Below are 18,102 nucleotides of genomic sequence, written 5' to 3'. Positions count from 1 at the left end.
ATTATTTATTCACAATATTGCTATGCAGTTTTTTTTTAAAGCAGAGGAAAGAAACAAAAACTACAGTGTAGGGCAAAATGTAGTACAGTGTTTGCCATAAAAGATACTCAATAAAAGTTATTTGCCTTCCTTCTTTCTGTCCATTTCTCAGTTGCTCAAGGTCCAAAATATCTACCATAAGGAAGGTATGTAAAAGACACAAAGAGAAGTTTGAAGTTTGCAAAAACTAAGCTGTTCCACTTCAATCTCCAGTAATTCTGATCACCCTGATCATTTCTGGGTTTGGGATGATCAATATCTTACTTGTCAAAGAAGACCAACACTCGCCAAAATACATAACACAAATCAACTTCTTTCCTTCAGTTTTATCTTATTTCGCTTCTTTTCACAAAAAGAACAGCGAAAAGATCCTTTGCCACAAAGTTGCCGCAATTTGTCATTTGTGGGTTTATTTCTTTGCCTCATAAGCCATGTTTATTTCACTTAAATGGAAGGACAAATTTCATTAGATAAAATATACTTTTACACTGTGGAGTTATCACAATAAAATATACAGCACTGTTTTCTAATATTTGGGGAAAACCCGGGGAGGGGAGAAGCTCATATTTGCCTTTGCAGCAGCTAGAGAATTCTGGTTAAGTTCAGGGACACTGAAGTTTGGATCAGTAATTTGTATCTTACAGTTGCCTTAGTGGCAGACAGCCAAAAAGTTGACAACAGTGTAAGTTGTCACCTTAAAAGGCAAAATGGTAATAATAATAAACATCTCAATAGCCCCTTTTTCAAGTTTATGTGGGCCGCAGTGTCCCTAACTGGACCCCTAAATGCTAAAAAAAGAGAAAAAAAAAATTGTGAAACTTTTCATTCTAAAAATCTGCACAGAAACTCCTAAAGCCACAAATAGTCTCCTTAGTCCGAAACAAACTATGCAAAAAATTGTGGGGAGATGGACTATAAAATTCTCCTCTTGATATCTCGCTGCTCGGGATCCTCTTACAGTCATTACTTAAACCAAAACACTTTTTAGAGCATCTCCATTTGCGATTAAGTTCACGGTTTTATGTTTCTCTTAACAAAGCGTGCCAGTTCATTCATTCCCTTCCTTCTCCACCTGACTTCTTCCTTCCCCTTACCCCACCTCCCAGGGACGTACAATTTATAATATATTTAAAAGCAAGATCTAACCTCTAAATAACCACGGAGAAACTGTTGCTGAAATTATAATAAACCAGTGTTTAGCACGTTCACTGCATTCAATCTGTATTTTATGTGTTTTTCCTCCTATTCTAACCCTCAAAATTGTTTTCAATAATCTATATTAACATTTGCGAGCAATTAGAATTGTTGTTGCTTCTGTGCAAGTTTTAAAAAGCCGACAGCCTGTTGTGAGTCTTCTGGAAGCAGCTTGAGGCCTCAACCAAGTGAAACACCCAGTCCTACTGTGTACAGCAGTGACCACAACAAAGGCTGTGGTTTCTCCCACACTAGCCCTAAATAGGTTTAAATTAATGCTATTCATCACTGGGTGGAAAAAAAGACAAGGCAAATCCAAGCCAGCAGCATTGAGAAATTTCTTACCAACACTTGAACCTCTTAGCCATAAAGGAGCTGACCTCCTCCGTTCATAGGTTTTAATCTAGAACAAGTTATTCCTATACATTCTCTGCTTTGAATTTCCATCTTTTTCATTATGTTCCAGATAAAGGATATTGTTACTAAATTCTAGATAAAGGATATTGTTACTATCCTCAAGTTACGCAGAAAACACTCAAGGATATAAAAGCCATATTTATCTCAAGTTTGTTGAGATTGTTAGTGCTCTCTCCTTTGAAGATTTGAAAGACAAATAAAAAGATAAATGAAATTTCTGAAATTGTGTGTCTATATCAATAACTAGATCAGTCAGCCACAAAAATCTATCATGAATTTAGTGTAAGGTTAGAGCTAGAATTTGAGATAGGGTGGCATTTGCTCTGTTAATTTTAAATATCACTGTATTTTTCCCCAACACAGTTTATTATTATAAGTCACAGAAACTACCTGCACAACTTCCTACCAGGGAGTTAAGGTACTGAAGAAGTTTAATCACATAATGTGTAGTCCTAGACTTGAGCTTAAACACATATACACATATACTTGCTAACAGAATATATGGAATATATTTTAGATGTGCAATACTGCCATAAACTAATGTGGACAAGTTATCTAAAAATTAAGAAAGTATTGTAATTAATTTGGCATAAAATTATAAACTGTAACAATCTAACATTTAAAATTTTTTACAATAATTACTCTATATGCATTGATAATCTTATGCATATACACTGTATTTAAAGTACCAGCTCCGTAAAAAAATTTTAAAAAAGGAAAGAAATCATTCCCGCTGCTCTAACCAACACTCTGTGTGCAGCCTGGGTGTGCACACACATGCACACGAAGCACACACACGCTCATACACAGACACTCCTAATCTTACACCTGCTCTGAAGCAGTAGGAAGTGAATTCTCAACCTGTCAACATGACCATCTGGTCTTCTGCATATCACGGCTTTCTCTATTACTCTATGAAGGAATGGCAATCACGAAGCCAAAATAAAACTAAAATGCACCTAAATGGGAGTCTCTCTCTCTGTTGAAATGGAATAATATGTGACATATCAGAGCAAAACTCGCAGTAATGTAAATAATTTAAAATGAGCACTCATGCCAGCATAATTAAGTGAACAATATGGTACAGGTGATATGGTAATCAGTAATACTTCCGTACACGTTTACAGGACAGGTACCAGAATTCCGAGGCTGCAACAGCTCTCAGCGAGTGACGGGACCTTTGCTATTCCTAGTCCGAGCAAAGCTAAGTAAATGTAGTAACAGGGGTAGCATGAAAGCAATCAGTAACTAATAAACTAAAACATCACCATGCAAAAATCTTCCCTTTGTATCTTAAAATTTAACCAAGTACTCGTGCTATCATTAGGGCAAATTCAATTTTTTCTGTCAGTGGTTAATTAACAATAACAGCAATTACCTGACAAATTCTGGTCATTTATTGATCTTTCAAAGTAAATTTCAAGACCACTAAAAAATACTTCTAATCTTAGGAAATTCCTCATCTGCAAAAAGTGAAGACACTCATTGTGATTTAGCATTTGGGCCCAAGGCCACTCGAAAACTAGCACAGGCCAAGTTGAATTAAACATAATTTTATTTGTTTAATTTTGGTTTTTAAACATCTCCACACAGCTGCCTCAGAGCTTTCATTTTACCCCACAGCAGGTAATAACTATGAAAAATAAATTGTGACGCTGTCATTCTATGGCCTAGATACAGCAGTCTACCTCTATCTAAGAGATGAGTTCTTCAAAATCTATACTCTTACAAAATTTAACTAACTCAACTGAAAATCTTCCTAGAATCTGATTACATTACCAGAAGTTATACAGAAGCAGTTAAAAAAAAAAAAAAAAAACTCTCCAGAAAGTTCTCGGTTGAGTGCCTACTAATGAACAAAGGTTAACTTTATCTAAAAGGTCAAATGCCTGGTGGCTAAGGTTATGACCTTAACAACTTAAATTGTGACCTTGCCACGTGCCGGGTATATTGTAGATTCTGATACAGATCATCTGGTAAAGACTGGTCATAAATTAGCTTTACTGTTACACGCCCACAAAGAATACCATTTGCCACAATACCATAATATCTCCAAGTTGTCGTATGATACATGGGAAGGACAACTCAAACAGAGAGCAAACTAAGGGCATAAAATGATTTTACTCTTTTATACTTTTAACAAGATGAAATTCTCAAGCATTTGGAATCACTCCGATTTCATTATACTTGTTACTGTTTATCTGCCACAAAAATTCACACAGTTTGAATGCCACTGGGTTTAGAGAAAAAAATTGGAATGTAATTTATGTATTGTATTTTAGCATCTCAATATGTCTTAGAATAAATCACCTCTGCTTTTTAAAAAATGATTGATTCTGCATTAGCTTCCAGCATTTACATGTGTATTCTAAGATTTCAACTTCCTACCGAAGAAGAGGCCAAGGAAAAAAGCAATAATTGTACACATTTTTAGAAAGAAAAAAAAACACCACCTCATTTTTGTGGCCATCTAAGGAAAAAAAAGGAGACTTTGGGGGAGAAAACAATATATAACACTTTAAAGGGGGAGGGAGGGGGAAGTACTATAGGTGAAAAGGCCACAATGGTTTTGGCATGTTTCTTGAAGCACGTTTCAGAGTCTCTGCCTCCTGCCAATACTGGCAAGTTCTCAAAACTTTTAAGGAGGTAGAAACATTGTTTAGTGTTTACAAATCTTCAGTATTATAACAGATGCTTGTCAAATCAGTTGTATGTAAGTTGACCAGTCTACCTCACATTTGTATTGGCAGCTTCCTTCCACAAATAACAGGTCTCTAAAATCTCTAAAATCAAATTTGAAATCTTTTCAGCAAAAGGCCCCTAATATTTTCTTTTGCAATCATCCTGTGGCGCGCAGAGCAGCAGCCATTACTGCGCTCCGGTAAAACCAATGGCCTAGCACTTGGCTGGCGTTCAGGCCTAACAAGGGATTCTGGGATACAGCAGGAAAACCAAACCGAAAGGTAGTCTGATCCATGTTGCTGTCAATAAATCTTTCATAAGCAATAAGGATGCTAACTCTCCTAAGCAACCCTCTACACATCATTTTACCAACATTGCCCCTCAGGTACTGAAACAACTAGCAACTGTCAGCTCAAGGACTTGGAGCAACAGCACAAGAAACAACATAGACAAAAGAGAATGCATGTAATGGCAATAGCTGGAAAGGCTGCATCTCTTAAATCTAAGGGAAATGTTTAAGTCTAAAACTTAGAACAGATGCTGCTCACACCGATAAAAACGTAACAGGTATTTCATTTTGATACTGCCTTGTAAGGAAGTACATGACACACCATGATGTGCATCACCTGTTGGCACTCTCAATTAGAGCAGTTATTATGATTTATAAATTACTTTCTAAATATGGAAAAGATTAAACACAATATTTTAAAGAGTGCTCCCGGGAAGCACTTAGAACACCCATACTTTTTTTGCACCTTGCCTTTCCCTACCAGAAAGTCGACTTATATATGTAAAAAAATTTTTTTAAATTTTAACTTTGCGTTTTCAACATACGAAACAAAGTAACAACAATAGCATGGAATAGGGGTTAAGAAAGGATTACTTTTCCTATTTAGAGGTCATTTGAGAGGTGTCGCCTTTTCATTTTCCCCATCCAAAACTGACTAAAGCAACAGGCACTTCTTATAATTAAGTATACATTTTCAGAAACCCAAATATTTGAAACACTTACAGATTACATCTTCTAAAATACTCATCTATCCCCTGCCAACAGAATGCAAATGATGATGTGACATGCTTGCAAAGTTAATTTCTCCAGTTTCTCATATAAGGACAGATGGATAACAAAAGTTCTCTTTCTAAAACATATATTGAGAAAAATAATAGAGAGTACGATTTCAGCTGATTTCTTTAAAGAACAGCTTACATTTTTATAATTAAAAACGTTTTGCAAAACAGTAGTGTTGATTTTACAGGTAATATCTTCTCTCTCCTTTGTGGAAAAAAAATACGTAATTATATGAACCCCAAAACAATCTACTGGTAGGATTCCACAACCTTCTTTCTTCCATCAGGCTCAAGTAACTGCCATGAAGGTGATCTATCAAGACTGATATGTACATATAAAAAGTCAACAAGTTACACAAGACCTGAGCTTTCACATAACACAATGAGCCTTTTGTCTAAAACAAGATGAAAGGAACAAAGTAAAAATGCTTTATTTTATCCAATCCTCAATAGTTTTATCCTGAATGCTACTCTAAATGCTGTAATATGCACAGGTAAAACACGCCTTGAAAACAGCCCTGAAACAATAAGTAATTTTATTATGAATCAAAGCAACTCACTAAACCGATTATCAATATGGATTTCTCAATGTGCTCATGCACTACACAGGTTGCTTACTTGTAAGGTTAACCTCTCCATCAATTACTTCAAGAGTCGGTTTGCCTTTTCCCTTAGCTATCTTAGAAAACACTAAAAGTTCCTAAATACAAAGCTACTAAGTTTGCATATTAATGTAATTCTTTTTTCCCCTCATAAGTGATCAGCAATTTGATAATAATCTTACCTCCAACCTCTTCTTAATTAGTAAGGGGTTCAAGAGGCCCCAGAAGATTAAAAACATTCCCAGAAGAAAAGCAACGAAAAATATTGCCTCACTACCAAGCTAAATGCTCTTTAACTAGATCACTTGCCAGTTAAAATACACCCTTTATTACAAGAGTTTTTATTAGGCTTCTCTAACCCGTCATCAAAAAATGTGATTTAAACATATCACGTAACAGACTGCCCAGCACCTCTGATAACACTAACTTGCCAAAAGAACTCAACTTAGTGAGAATTCTCTCAAAGCGATGCTTTTCCATCTGAATGAAGGTGGCCCCTCAGACACAGGGGCTGTTCTGACTTCGGCTCACATTTGAAACCGCACTGTCTATATGTACATGGCCTGCAAAACTAGGGCGCTCAGGAATGGCCCAGCACATACAGAGGTCATCAGGAAAGAAACAACACACAAGAAAGTGGAAGAACTTCTCACCATCGCACTTACCTGCTGCATGCACAAAGTATGCCAAATATAAATCGAGTTCCTTAACAGAAACCCCTATGTGATGGGGCTGGACACAGAGCCCTGGATTCGAGCACTGCGGGGACTTTACAAGGCGCTCGCCATCAGTACTTTCGAGCGGAATACCTTTAAATAAAATCACCATAACCAGGTCCAACCTCCAGACTTTATCTGCCTGGCGCAGGCAGTCAATTCTTCGCATCTTGCCTTTCTGGTCTGGGTTGGAAAGAACACAACATGGAGGCTTTTTCCCTGTAACTGTGAGCACAAAATCCTCTCGGTACTCAGGTCGGATATCTTTCCGTAGCTTGGCCAGAAGTCGAGATGCCCACTTCTGCTTGACCTCTGGTTTTTCACTTAGCAACTCATCCTTCACGGCTCTCTCTTCTTCTTTTGACATACGCTTTTCATGTTTTTTGAAGTATTTTCGTTTTCGGGCCTGCAGGTTGAACCATGTGTAGGCGAAGGCTCGGACGTGGGGCAGAAGTGCTTCGATGAAAGGATGAAATTCATCCTAGGAAAATGAATAAAAACAAAAATGTGACTATGCTGAAAACAGAAAGAAAACTTTTTTTCAGATGGTCGCCTTCAAAAAAAAAAAAATCCTTATTTCACTTGAAATTTGATGCAAGGATTACATTACCAAAATCACATATAGAATCCCTATTGGAAGCCGGAGAAGGGAGAAAAGAAAACAGCCGGTATCATTTCTCACAACATCGAAGAAGAAAATTGCTAAAAATTTTTTTAAATGTTTTGTTATAATCACCAAAGTGTCCCAGGTTCTATGGTCCAGCCTTAGTTGCAAACCCTTTAGATAGTAGTAAGTAAAGTTTATCAAAATGCTTATAACAATATATAATCTTAACCCTATTTCAAGGAAGGCATATCTAATTTTGCTCCAGCCTTGACCTCACTACTTGTAGTACAGCCAGGGTTCGGCCGCCAGGTTGGCAAATCCTAAACATTTAGATGCCAGTCAATGTTTATGGAAGTCGAGGAGCAAAAATCGTCTCCGAGATCAATGAAAATAAAGACTTTTCCTCTAAAAACACTGCATGCAGACTCCGATCTGTTTCTTAGTCATTCTGGTAACATCTTAATTATTTTTAAGTAATAGAGTTGCACATAAATATTTTTAGTCAAAAACTTAGAAAAATATGGCAGGGACCATATACAAAAGAAGAGATGAATCTCATATCATCAGACTAAAATAAAAGATCTATATCCAAGACATAATTGCGGATACTATGGGAATGAAACAAAAAGGGAGGGAAAAGTGAAAAAAACAAAGGAAAGCATACATTCCAGATAGTAAACAGAATGTGTCATTGTGACAACAGTGTTGCAATTAAATACATTTAATTTACTGATAGGACTGTGAAATGCCTTCAGTAATGATCATCTCGAAGAAACAGAATAATTATTTAACTTTTGAAAATAATATTTCAGGCTTTTTTCTCATAGGAAAAAGGAGAACCTGGTATATTCAATGTTTACGAGACTCCAGAAAAACCCTCATGGATGCCTCTTAAAATTCAAGAAATTTGAAAATTAAATTAAATTTAAAATATTTAAATTTTTCTTACTGTTTTACTGAAGATGTTTGATTTTTTTTTTTTTTACTTGACATTTTCTTAGTAAATATAAAAATAAAATTAAAGAAAAATTAAACAGTAACCTCTACAAAGCTTTCTCGGTACATCTAACTTTTGATTAACCAACCCACACTAATCTTACATAACTTTTCTCCGCCGTACAACCCCCCAAAAAGATAAATTATTTACTTTCAGATAAATGAAAATAAGAAAATCAAAGAGATACTTGGTGACTTTTTTAAAAGGGTGTACGATAGACAAATATTATTATAAAATGCATTCTTTTTCAGTTTGTAATATCCATCTAAATATATACTTTGGAGACAAAAGGAACTGTAGTATCCAAAATATTATTACTATTAAAGCAATTATTAAATTTTTAAATGTTCAAATGTAAACTGAGTGGTTAAAATTGGTAAAATATTTTAACAATGAAGTCTGTTAAAATATTATAAATTATAATCAATCATATAAACACTACATATCATTGTTGTTTTGAAAAGTATATATTAATATAATACATAATAAATCATTTCAATAAATGACACTTCTTTTTTTCCTCTCTGAACAAATTCAGGCTCTGTATTTCAAGTTTAGCCTTGAAAGCTGCTCTTTTTCAATAAAAGAACCTAAGAAGTCAGCTTTTATAACATGTGAGCATTCTTTAAGTGAAGAGGGAATAGAGAAAAATACAAGAATTATATTATCCTTTACCAAAAACCACTGGCATTTTTAAATTTCTGATGTTTAAAAAATCTTTCTTATTGCCACACTATTGAAGAGAGAAATGGGATGGGGGGGAAATTTTCAAGTCACAGTTTATCTAATAAGGTACATGCCACAACGCAAAGCATTTAAACATTGTTAAATTCTGAGCTCATCCTTGATATGCTCTAAAATACATAAATTTGGGGTTTGAAACAGTCCTTCACATTGACTGATTTTATTATATACACAGGACATGCTAGGGACCAAGGCTGTATGGCATTATGCAAAGAGCTCCTGGAGTCTACCTAACTACAAAGTGAGCTTTCACCAAAAGGAAGATTTGATTTTAAAGTCTCAGCCCCATTTTATAATGCAAAGAATAACATAGCTCCAAAAACAATTCATATTTATGTTAAAACATTGTCTTATTAAAAAGCTTTATTAATAATAAACATTTTAAATAAACATTCTAATATGGGATTTAAGTGCTCGAAGATACTCCCAATATGCTTCTCGGAGAACTGCGACTGCGTTCATTCGTGTTCAAGAGGATTTTGTTTACCTGCCAACCAAATGCCCATATATCCCATCATAAAAATCCTTAAATGAGGCCAACTATGTCAACTAATCATTAAGAATAATCTAGGTCCCCATTTTTGCATCAAAAGTATTTACAACTTATTACTCCCCATAGGTTTTAAGAATGTGCCAATAAAAGTGAACAATATTTTATATAACTTTACTCACATGCACAATTAAAGTGCTAGTTATCTTTCTCAACAATTAGAAATATTCCAGAACATCAGAACTAAAGCAAATCATTAACTTGTAGGAAATGTCCAGGTATAGCACTCATTAGTTAAAAAAAAAAAAAAAATAGTATGCCTTTACAAGTCATGTTGCTGCACATATAGCCGTAAGTTATGTAATGTTTCAAAATAGTCAAGAGAAAACAAAGAATGTTTTACATATGTACTCAGTGAGAAAGTTACAGGCCACCAATAAAAACAAACCTGAAAACCTGTTTCCAAAGCCATATGACTTTGAATCAGCACCTTAAACGTTGATCAGTTTGTAAGTAAGCCAAGTTTAAGAACCACTGAATGCTGGTATTTCTGGGACTACTTCTCAAAGGTTCACCTATAAATTTCTACTGTTATCATTCTGTGGCCAGGTACATGATTTGCTTATGATATGCTTATATATTAAAATAAGATGTCTGGCATTCTTCTGATAAAGTTTTTAAAAATTGCATACATGTATACGGAGTTTATTCTTTCATTTAGAGTACTTTTATCACTGTGCTTACTGACTTTCTTTAATGACCAATAAGCTACCTAAGTTTTTCTTTTTAAAAACTGACTCTAAAGCTCTATAAATATTCCAGCAAGTTAAATAAATTGTAAATCAATTTTTAAAAGAAGAAATCATCAAATATATGGCCCTCATTCGCTATTTAGTGTATATTTTCTTACTGATACACTAAGTCAGTCTTTCTTAGTGGTGTTTCCAGAAGAAGGCCTAGTGAATGTATCAATCACACTGCCAAATATGTTTAAAGAAAAAACAACAACTTTCTTAATGTGATAATAGTTCATAAACCAAGAAAATTCAACTTTGTTAAATACCTAACTATGCCCTGGGCCTACACGGTGACACAGGTATCCTCCCATATGCACCACCCCAAAATATGAATTTATCTTTTGAGAGCTCACTTGAGAAAACGCTAATGTATCCTACTACTGCAGCACACTGGTATTAACTACAAGTCCTATGTGTTGCAAACTTTTGCCAGCTAGAACTTCAGTCTTTGAATCTCAGCATTTTCACTGTAGTCGTAACTCATTCAAATTATCTTACACTTTGCATCTTATCCATATGCAATTGTGAACCTTGCCAGAGTGGTTGGAAAAGTTTCATTCCATACTTCCACAAGTTACTAAAATAGGAACTTTGGAAGTTTGTTAGGGAAAAATTAAAAAAAAAAAACTTTTACAATAACTAAAAGCAACTGCTGTCCATTATTAATGCTAGGCCTAAATCCCAAACAGACCACTTCAACATAAAAGATGCATTTAAGAGTCTTCTGAGATCAAATAGCCGGTATTTTTACTGTTAGATACTGCAATACGAAGAGATGTCATGTGAGAAATAAATCCAGAATCTAGAGAGGAGAGAAAAAACTACTGATACTTTTTAACCTTCCAGAAAGTATTCTGGTTAATCCGTTATCTCCTGCAAAATGAAGGCAAGAGGTGGTAGCAGGTTTTTTTAAGGGAGTGGTGAATAAACATTTTATATGAAGCATACAACTTCATGTAAGTGATTAATGGTCTGATTGCAATGTACCAAAACAGTATGAAGGCTCACACTTTTTTCTTTTTTCTTTCTTTCCTTTTTTTTTTTTTTTTTTAAACCACAAAATCACTTTTGACTTCATGCCTTTTAGTCAAAGAAAATAAATAATATATTCAAAAGGGACCAGATTTGGAGCCATGAAGTAGCAATATTTTGCCTGGGGGTGGTGCAGACAAGAGAGAGGTGGAAAGGAAGGGCATGGAAAGGAGGGGCGGCGGGGCGAGAAAAACCCACGCTCCGAGTTAAGTCGGAGAAAAAAGTTGCCCCTGTCCTGCGCGCGGAGCGTACGGAGTCGCGCGCCGGCGGCTGCGGCGGTGGCAGTGGCGGGAGGCGGCGGCGGGGGGAGCTGCGTCTGGCCCGGGCCGCCGCTCGGGCTCGCGGCCGGGAGCCCAATTCCGCCCGGCGCCACCCGGCCCGCGGCCCGCGGCCTCCGCCGCACGCCGCGCTGCGCAGCGTGGGCTCGTCCCGGCACCGAAACTTTCACTCGGGAAAGCAAACGGGAGCCGAGCGACTAGGACGCAGGCTCCACCCGGCCGGCGCGAGGGACGCGCGTCCACGCAGCCCGGCTCCGCGGAGCCCTGGGGCCGGCTCGCCGCCGCCCGCCCGCGTCCGAGGGGCGCTGTCCCGGCCGGGGCCGGGGCCGCCGGCCCGCGTCCCTCCCGCGACTGGACCCCAAAGGCTGACAAACAATAAACAAAAGTAAGAGTTTGGGGAGGCTGCTGCGGCGCGGGCTCCGGGAACGGGCCGTGGGCGCAGAGACCCGAGTTCTCCCGCACTCGGAGGTTCCCGTTGCCCGGAGCGTGCGGGGTGTGCGGTGGGCGCCGTCGGCGGCCCCCTCCCCGGGCGTCGCGGAACTACAGGAGCCGGCCTCCCGGCTGCAGAAACGCTGAGTCCAGATTTCAGCGTGTCATGGTCTGCAACCCGCTGAAACACGTGCGGAGCGTCCGAAAACACCGCCGTTCCGCAGTCCATCGCCCCGATATTAATTAACGCATTAATAAGAGGGCGCCATTAGCCATGTGCCCACACAAATGGCCGTGCAAGAGGAATGCACCCGCATGGAAACAAAGTTACTTTCTTAAAGCTGTATTTCTTTCCCCCTCCCCCCCACGAGCACACGCGCACACAGACACGGCACACACCAAGACACATGCCCCGGGCCCGGCCGGCGCGACGGACCCCGGCACCCCCTGCCCAGCCCCTGCTCGGCTCCCGCCACCCGGGCCCCCCCAACCCCTCCGCATCCAAACAGCTGCTTACCTGGGTGAGACAGAGCGGAGAATACATAACTGCCGGGCGGTGGGGTGTGCGTGTGCGTCTGGGTGTGCGGTTTGGAGGTGTGCGTGAGTGCGGGTGAGAAAGGAGAAAGAGGGAGAGAGGAGGAGAGAGAGAGAGAAGGGGGGGAGAAAAAAAATCAAGCCTGCTTCTTGCGTTCACATTTCCAACTCGGCTCAACTGCAGCCAGCCAGCGCTATTGCCGCTCCATGAGCTGAACTTTAACCCCGCCTAGAGTTTCCCTACACTCCACTATACATGCCTACTGTACGCGGGCGTTAAAGGCATAGCGCACCCTTTCCCGCTCCCGCGCCCGCCCGGCCGGGTGCCCGTGAGCTGCCCGCGCGCCCGCCTCCGCCTCAGCTCTGCACCGCACCGCACAGCCGCCGCCCGCTCGCGCCGCCGCCGGGGGCGGGGGGGACCGTGGGGGAGGGGGCGGCTGCGGCGCCGCGCGGCCAGCCCGGTCCGAGCCTCCGCGGCCGCTCGCGCTCGCTAGCTCGCTCCCTCTCCCGCTGCCTGGCTCGCTGGCTCTCCCGTCCCACCGCCCCCCCACCCCACCCCCCTCCGTCCCCGCTCAGCGCATTACTGGGTAACGCAGTGAGGAGCAGTTACAGTCTGTACTCCCGGGCAGCTATAGGCTGCCACAGGATGTGCTTAAGCAAACAAAACTACTTTTCCTCAGCCCCATCCCCCAGCTCCCGCCGCAGACCTCCGCGGACCTCGGGGGAGGACTTTGGCAACTTTGCCAGGTGGTCCGGTACCCCCGGGTTCGCGGCGTGTGCACCGGGAGAACCCGGGACAAGGCCTGGGGGCCAATTTGCATGTATGCAAATTTTTTTTTTTTTTTTTTATCGGACCTCCTAGGTAACTTTTTTGCCCCTCTGAAATGCGGTACGGCTCAAAAGCATTGTAATCTCTCCGACGAAGCTTTCTGTGGGAATAGATCGTCGGCTGGGATAATTATGCACAAAATCCTGCAAACTTTGTGCCGCTTCAGTCCGACGGCATTCGGGAGCGGGGGTGGTGGAGAAAATTTTCACACGGAAGATTCACCGGATTTGGGGGGTGGGGGCTGTCTGGAGAAAGGGAGGCGGAGATTAATGAGCGTTCTCCCTCCCAGGACTGTGAAACTAAGTGGGTTTGAACACAGGCGCCATAGAAAAAGTTCTATCACGTTCGGAAACAGCAGTGGTTTAGCTGTGACATCTTTTTCTTTTTAGGAAAAAAAAAAACAACAACGTTAAAGGGATGTCCCCTTCGGGAAGAGAGGTATTCTGGTCCACAAACGCGTGCCCAGAACTGGACACAGGCTATCATTACGGTCCATGTGCCAGGGACACCTCTGGAAGGGTGCCTTTTAAGAATCCCCTTTTTTTCCTCCCCCAGGTAATAGTTCTTAAAATGGAAAAGAGCTTCCTGCAATTATTTTAGGTTTGCTAAAGTATTGTTTTGGCAGAAAAGGGGGGTGGTTTTTAGGGTTTGGCAAGTTGCCAATAAGCTTGCTTTTCCAGTTTTTTTAAAAAACTCATATTTGCCCTCTAGGCTCTCCTCCCTGCTTGGAAAAAAAAAAAAGTATACCTCCTTCATCCAAACCCCCATCCCATTTCTTTCTCCACATCTCTCTCACACCCGTTTGCAGCCTGCTGCATTTGCTAATCCTTCGCAAAATTCCAAAAGGAAAGACGAGTGTATCACGTTGAAAGACACTGGCACACAGACAGGGGAATCTACACCTTGGTAGAGGTTACATAGCTTAGCCTCTGAAAAGAGGAAATTCACTGTAGGAATGTCCACTCTGCAGGTGGGGGGCAGGTGAGGTGTTAAAAGGCCACTCACATTCAGACTTCCTCCCCTTTTTTTTAAAGTATGGGGCCACAAAAATGGTACTGGGGAAAGCAAAATAAAGTCCTCTGAAATATTCTGCACTTGTCTAAATTATTGTATGCTTGTTCTCTAGTTACTTTATTGCTAAAATAATTCCTGAATGCTCAAGAGAGCATTTTCACACTCTGATTCTAAATATCCTTGGACGTCTCTCAGATTATTTATTAAGAGGTGAGGGGAAATAATGACTTAAACTTTTAATGAGAGAGTCCCATTTTTCCAAACTAAACAACTGCTTTTCCTTGGTTCCTCTTGGATTTCAGTGGGGGAAAATGTCCTAAAAGCTAAGTCGAGTTACAGAGACAAAATCCCTGGCCAGGAAACCTTTGCTGGGATCTATAACTTCAACGCGCTCCAAGTTTCCTCGATAGACGTTTCTGGCTGACAGTCCCAACATGTAACTGAGGCACAGTGAGAAGTTATTGTTCAAGTGTGTGCTCTTGGGAAGCTGTCTTCCAGAGCAGATTAAAATCTTTCTTTGGGTGTATTAAAAGATAGACTTCACATCTGCCTCCTTCCAAAATAGCAAAGATTCTTATTTTTAATTGAATCTCAAGAAAAAGAAGGGGAAAAAACCTGGCACATCGCCCTGGTTGAAAAAAGAATGGGGAAAAGTAATTTAATGCTGATATTTCTACTTTAAAAACTTCTTTTGTTGCAGCAGTGGATGTGCCCGCGATTTCCAGCTTTCTGCGGTTAGCAATATTATCTTAAGTAACTTTTGGCGCCCTTCGTAAGACTTTTGGATATGGGATGATTGTTTGCGCCCTCTAGGCAAGGGCTGGATCCAAGTTCAGCACCAAAGCCCTTCACATCCGCTCCTGCTTTCTCTCCTATCTCCGCCAGCTCCCGCTCCCTCCCCCGCCGGAGGAGCGGGGGAGGGGGGGTAGGCGGGGGAAACACTACAAAGCACAGTTCCAACTACAGCCTTTGGAAACACGACTGAGAAAAATACAGTAGAAGAGTTACAGTTACAAAAAAGCTTCTGGTAACTTTCTCTCCAACAGGCATAAATTTAAATACACACACAAAGAAACAGATGTTTCTCGAAGGGCAGTCTGGGGGTAAAAAACATTTCCAACTCTCTCCCCTCTTCCCAAGTTGCAAAAGTAAATCCTTGTCCAGAGTTCACAAAGATACTAAGGCACTTGAGAGAGAGAGAGAGCAGGGATGGAGAGAGGAAAGAAAGGAAAAGATAGTAGAGAGAACAGTATAGGAAACACAGGTGAAGTAGGAAAACTAGTTTACTGCAATCATATAAATGACCCATTGTTAGGAAGGATAAACCCCTTATTGGAAATAACCGCTCCAATCATTTATTTTGCAAGTGCTGGGAGGCTGCCTTGAAATGGGATTGTCTCTGCGCAAAGGAGGCTCCTGTCATGCTCTTGGCTATCCATATTCTTCCTGGCACAGAGCCCAGCCTTGCATTTACTATGTTTTATTTGCAGAAATGTTACCTTGCCAGTTTTAGTGAAATCCTCTTAGATATATAAATTACGTCAATAAGGTTTCACTTATATGTACATCTCAAATACCTCTCATTTTAAAGGTTACTTAATAGGAAGATCTTATTAATATGATTTAGATTTTAATGCCCAAAGCAGTAAAGGTAAAATTGGGGTTCATAAGTGACAACGCCATTAACTGTAGTTCTTACCAAGATTAACTTCATCACTAGCATTTTCCAACATTTTTCTTTTCAATTTTTGACCTGCTGGTCACTTGTGTGCAGATTTTTCTTATATGCTTGTATTCCTAAATTGAATCATGTTGCTGAACTGAGCATCCAAGTGGATTCTTACATCAAATCTCCAAACCAGAGTTGATTAGAAGGCCTAAAGCCTTGGAAAATAGCTTGATGGGAATTTAATACAAAGATGGGAAAGAGCCCATATTATTTTCCACTCACTTTCCAACAGAATTAGGTGTCTACACTGCTCAGAGGGAAGGAAGAGATGGATATATTTTAGTCAGAGGCTGCCAGTTACTGTCTCCAAGATAAGCTGCTGCAGTTGGTTTCCACTGGATTGGTGTCAAAGACTTGGCCAAGAGGCCGGATTCCAGCTAAGAGTTAGCCAGTCAGCAATCTTCCACACATACCCTCCACAGGGGTTGTTGTAGTAACAAGAAGAAATGTGAACTTGGCCAGTCTTAATATCCTATCTGCTACTGACCATATATTTAAACAGCAGGATTCAAAAAAAGTAAAGAAAAACCACTTTCTCTCCCTCTTTCTTTCAAATGTAAAAAACAGCTGTCAGTCCACCTGTGAAACATTCTCTCCTCCTTAAAACGGCTGTTTAAGAGTTCAAGAAGAGAGGCTTGCCTATTCCTCCAAAGTACTCAAAAAACCAAAGTTTCTAAGATAATCAGAGTGAGAAGTTTTGTAATGCTGAGTATGCAACATACTACTTCCCAAAGCTCATTACAGTCCCATAGTTTAGGGAAGTTTTGAAGTTATACATTTTTAGAAGTTGAACCTCACCTTCCACAACAGTTAACAACTTCTCTGAATTTAAAAATAATAATGCAAAGTTAAATATTTCTCTAGTAGAATTTTTCTAACTTTTCCAAAAAGACAGTGAAGAAGGCATAAGATTCATGCAAAGATTCCCCAGGTTTTTTTTCCCCCTTAAACTCGAAAACTCTTTCCTATTGTGCTTGCTAAATCCGGAAGAGCTTGTAGCTTTGACAGCTTGAACCACACCAGAAAGAGCCGCAGAGAACTTCAGATCTCTGCCCCGCCCCCTCTGGCTATTGCGAACCATTGTACACCCAAGCTTTCTTATGATTGGATAAAGCTTCTGTCAATCTCCCACATTGTCCCATTGATTAGAGGATCGAATCGTCAATTATTCTCCAGTCCAGACTTTTCTTTTCGGGTTAGGTTGACTGCTGAGGCCAGACGTCTTTTTACAGAACAGAGCACGTACAGGATCCCCCCACCCCCCTTTCTGGAACCGAGCAAGCGCTAGGAAGAAAAAAAAAATCTGTCAAGCTCAGCAATTTTTTCAAATCTCGGAAAAAAAAAAAGGAAACCCGGTCTCTGATGCACACAGCAAAAAAAGCCATCCACAAAGCTACATCTTTAAAACAAAACCATCACAATAGACATTTACCCAGCAATCACTTAAACGCATATGCAAGCCAGAGAAATTTTAAAAGTCTTAGCCATTAAACAAAATCATTCTACCGTTATTGTTGTTTATAAAACGCATATCCGTATAAACGCAAAATAGAAAGTTTAAGATGTACCACGTACCATTGCAATGTAAAAAGAGTACGTGAGAAACTTTAAAATGTTCAGACGAATTGCTTCATTTGTTGTCCCCTTTTTTTGCATTAAAAAAAAAATCTAAATAAACTTGGAACCGTTGTAAACCCGGAAGAGGTTTTTTTTTTAAAGCTGTTGGCCAATTGCAGGCTTCTTGGAGAATTTTTTTTTTTTTTAACTCCAAATCAGAAGGCTTTTGCAATTGCAATGCGCGCTCTCTACCTCTCTCACTGTCTCTCTCTCCTCTTTTGAAAGCGATCCAACCCGGGCTGGCTGGTTCTCAGATTCTCTCTGCTTTTGCCTTGTGTGCTTTGGAT

The 18,102-nt window shown here is 40.1% G+C and overlaps 1 protein-coding gene across 6 annotated transcripts in view; it reads right to left on the bottom strand.

The window, feature by feature from the left end:
* The window catches only part of NFIA (nuclear factor I A), a 353,365-nt gene extending 335,465 nt beyond the window's left edge, over positions 1-17,900 (bottom strand). For 2 of the 6 annotated variants that reach the window (XM_016205902.2, XM_016205904.2), the window contains exons 1-2: positions 12,610-12,848; positions 6,668-7,199 (exon numbers count right to left, since the gene is read on the bottom strand). In XM_016205902.2, the coding sequence (XP_016061388.1) occupies positions 6,668-7,199; positions 12,610-12,636 (559 nt within the window). In that variant the 5' untranslated portion in view covers positions 12,637-12,848. Of the gene's footprint in view, positions 1-6,667; positions 7,200-12,609; positions 12,849-17,773 lie in introns of those variants that run through there. The other 4 variants (XM_016205901.2, XM_016205899.2, XM_016205903.2 and 1 more) reach the window with 4 other exon arrangements.
* Between the last annotated feature and the right edge of the window lie 202 nt (positions 17,901-18,102).

Source organism: Miniopterus natalensis, chromosome 9 (genome assembly GCF_054644295.1).
Source record: "Miniopterus natalensis isolate mMinNat1 chromosome 9, mMinNat1.hap1, whole genome shotgun sequence".
NCBI classification, from domain to species: Eukaryota; Metazoa; Chordata; class Mammalia; order Chiroptera; family Miniopteridae; genus Miniopterus; species Miniopterus natalensis.
The sequence above is the reverse complement of the archived record's forward strand: the minus strand, read 5'-3'. Positions and strand labels throughout refer to the sequence as shown.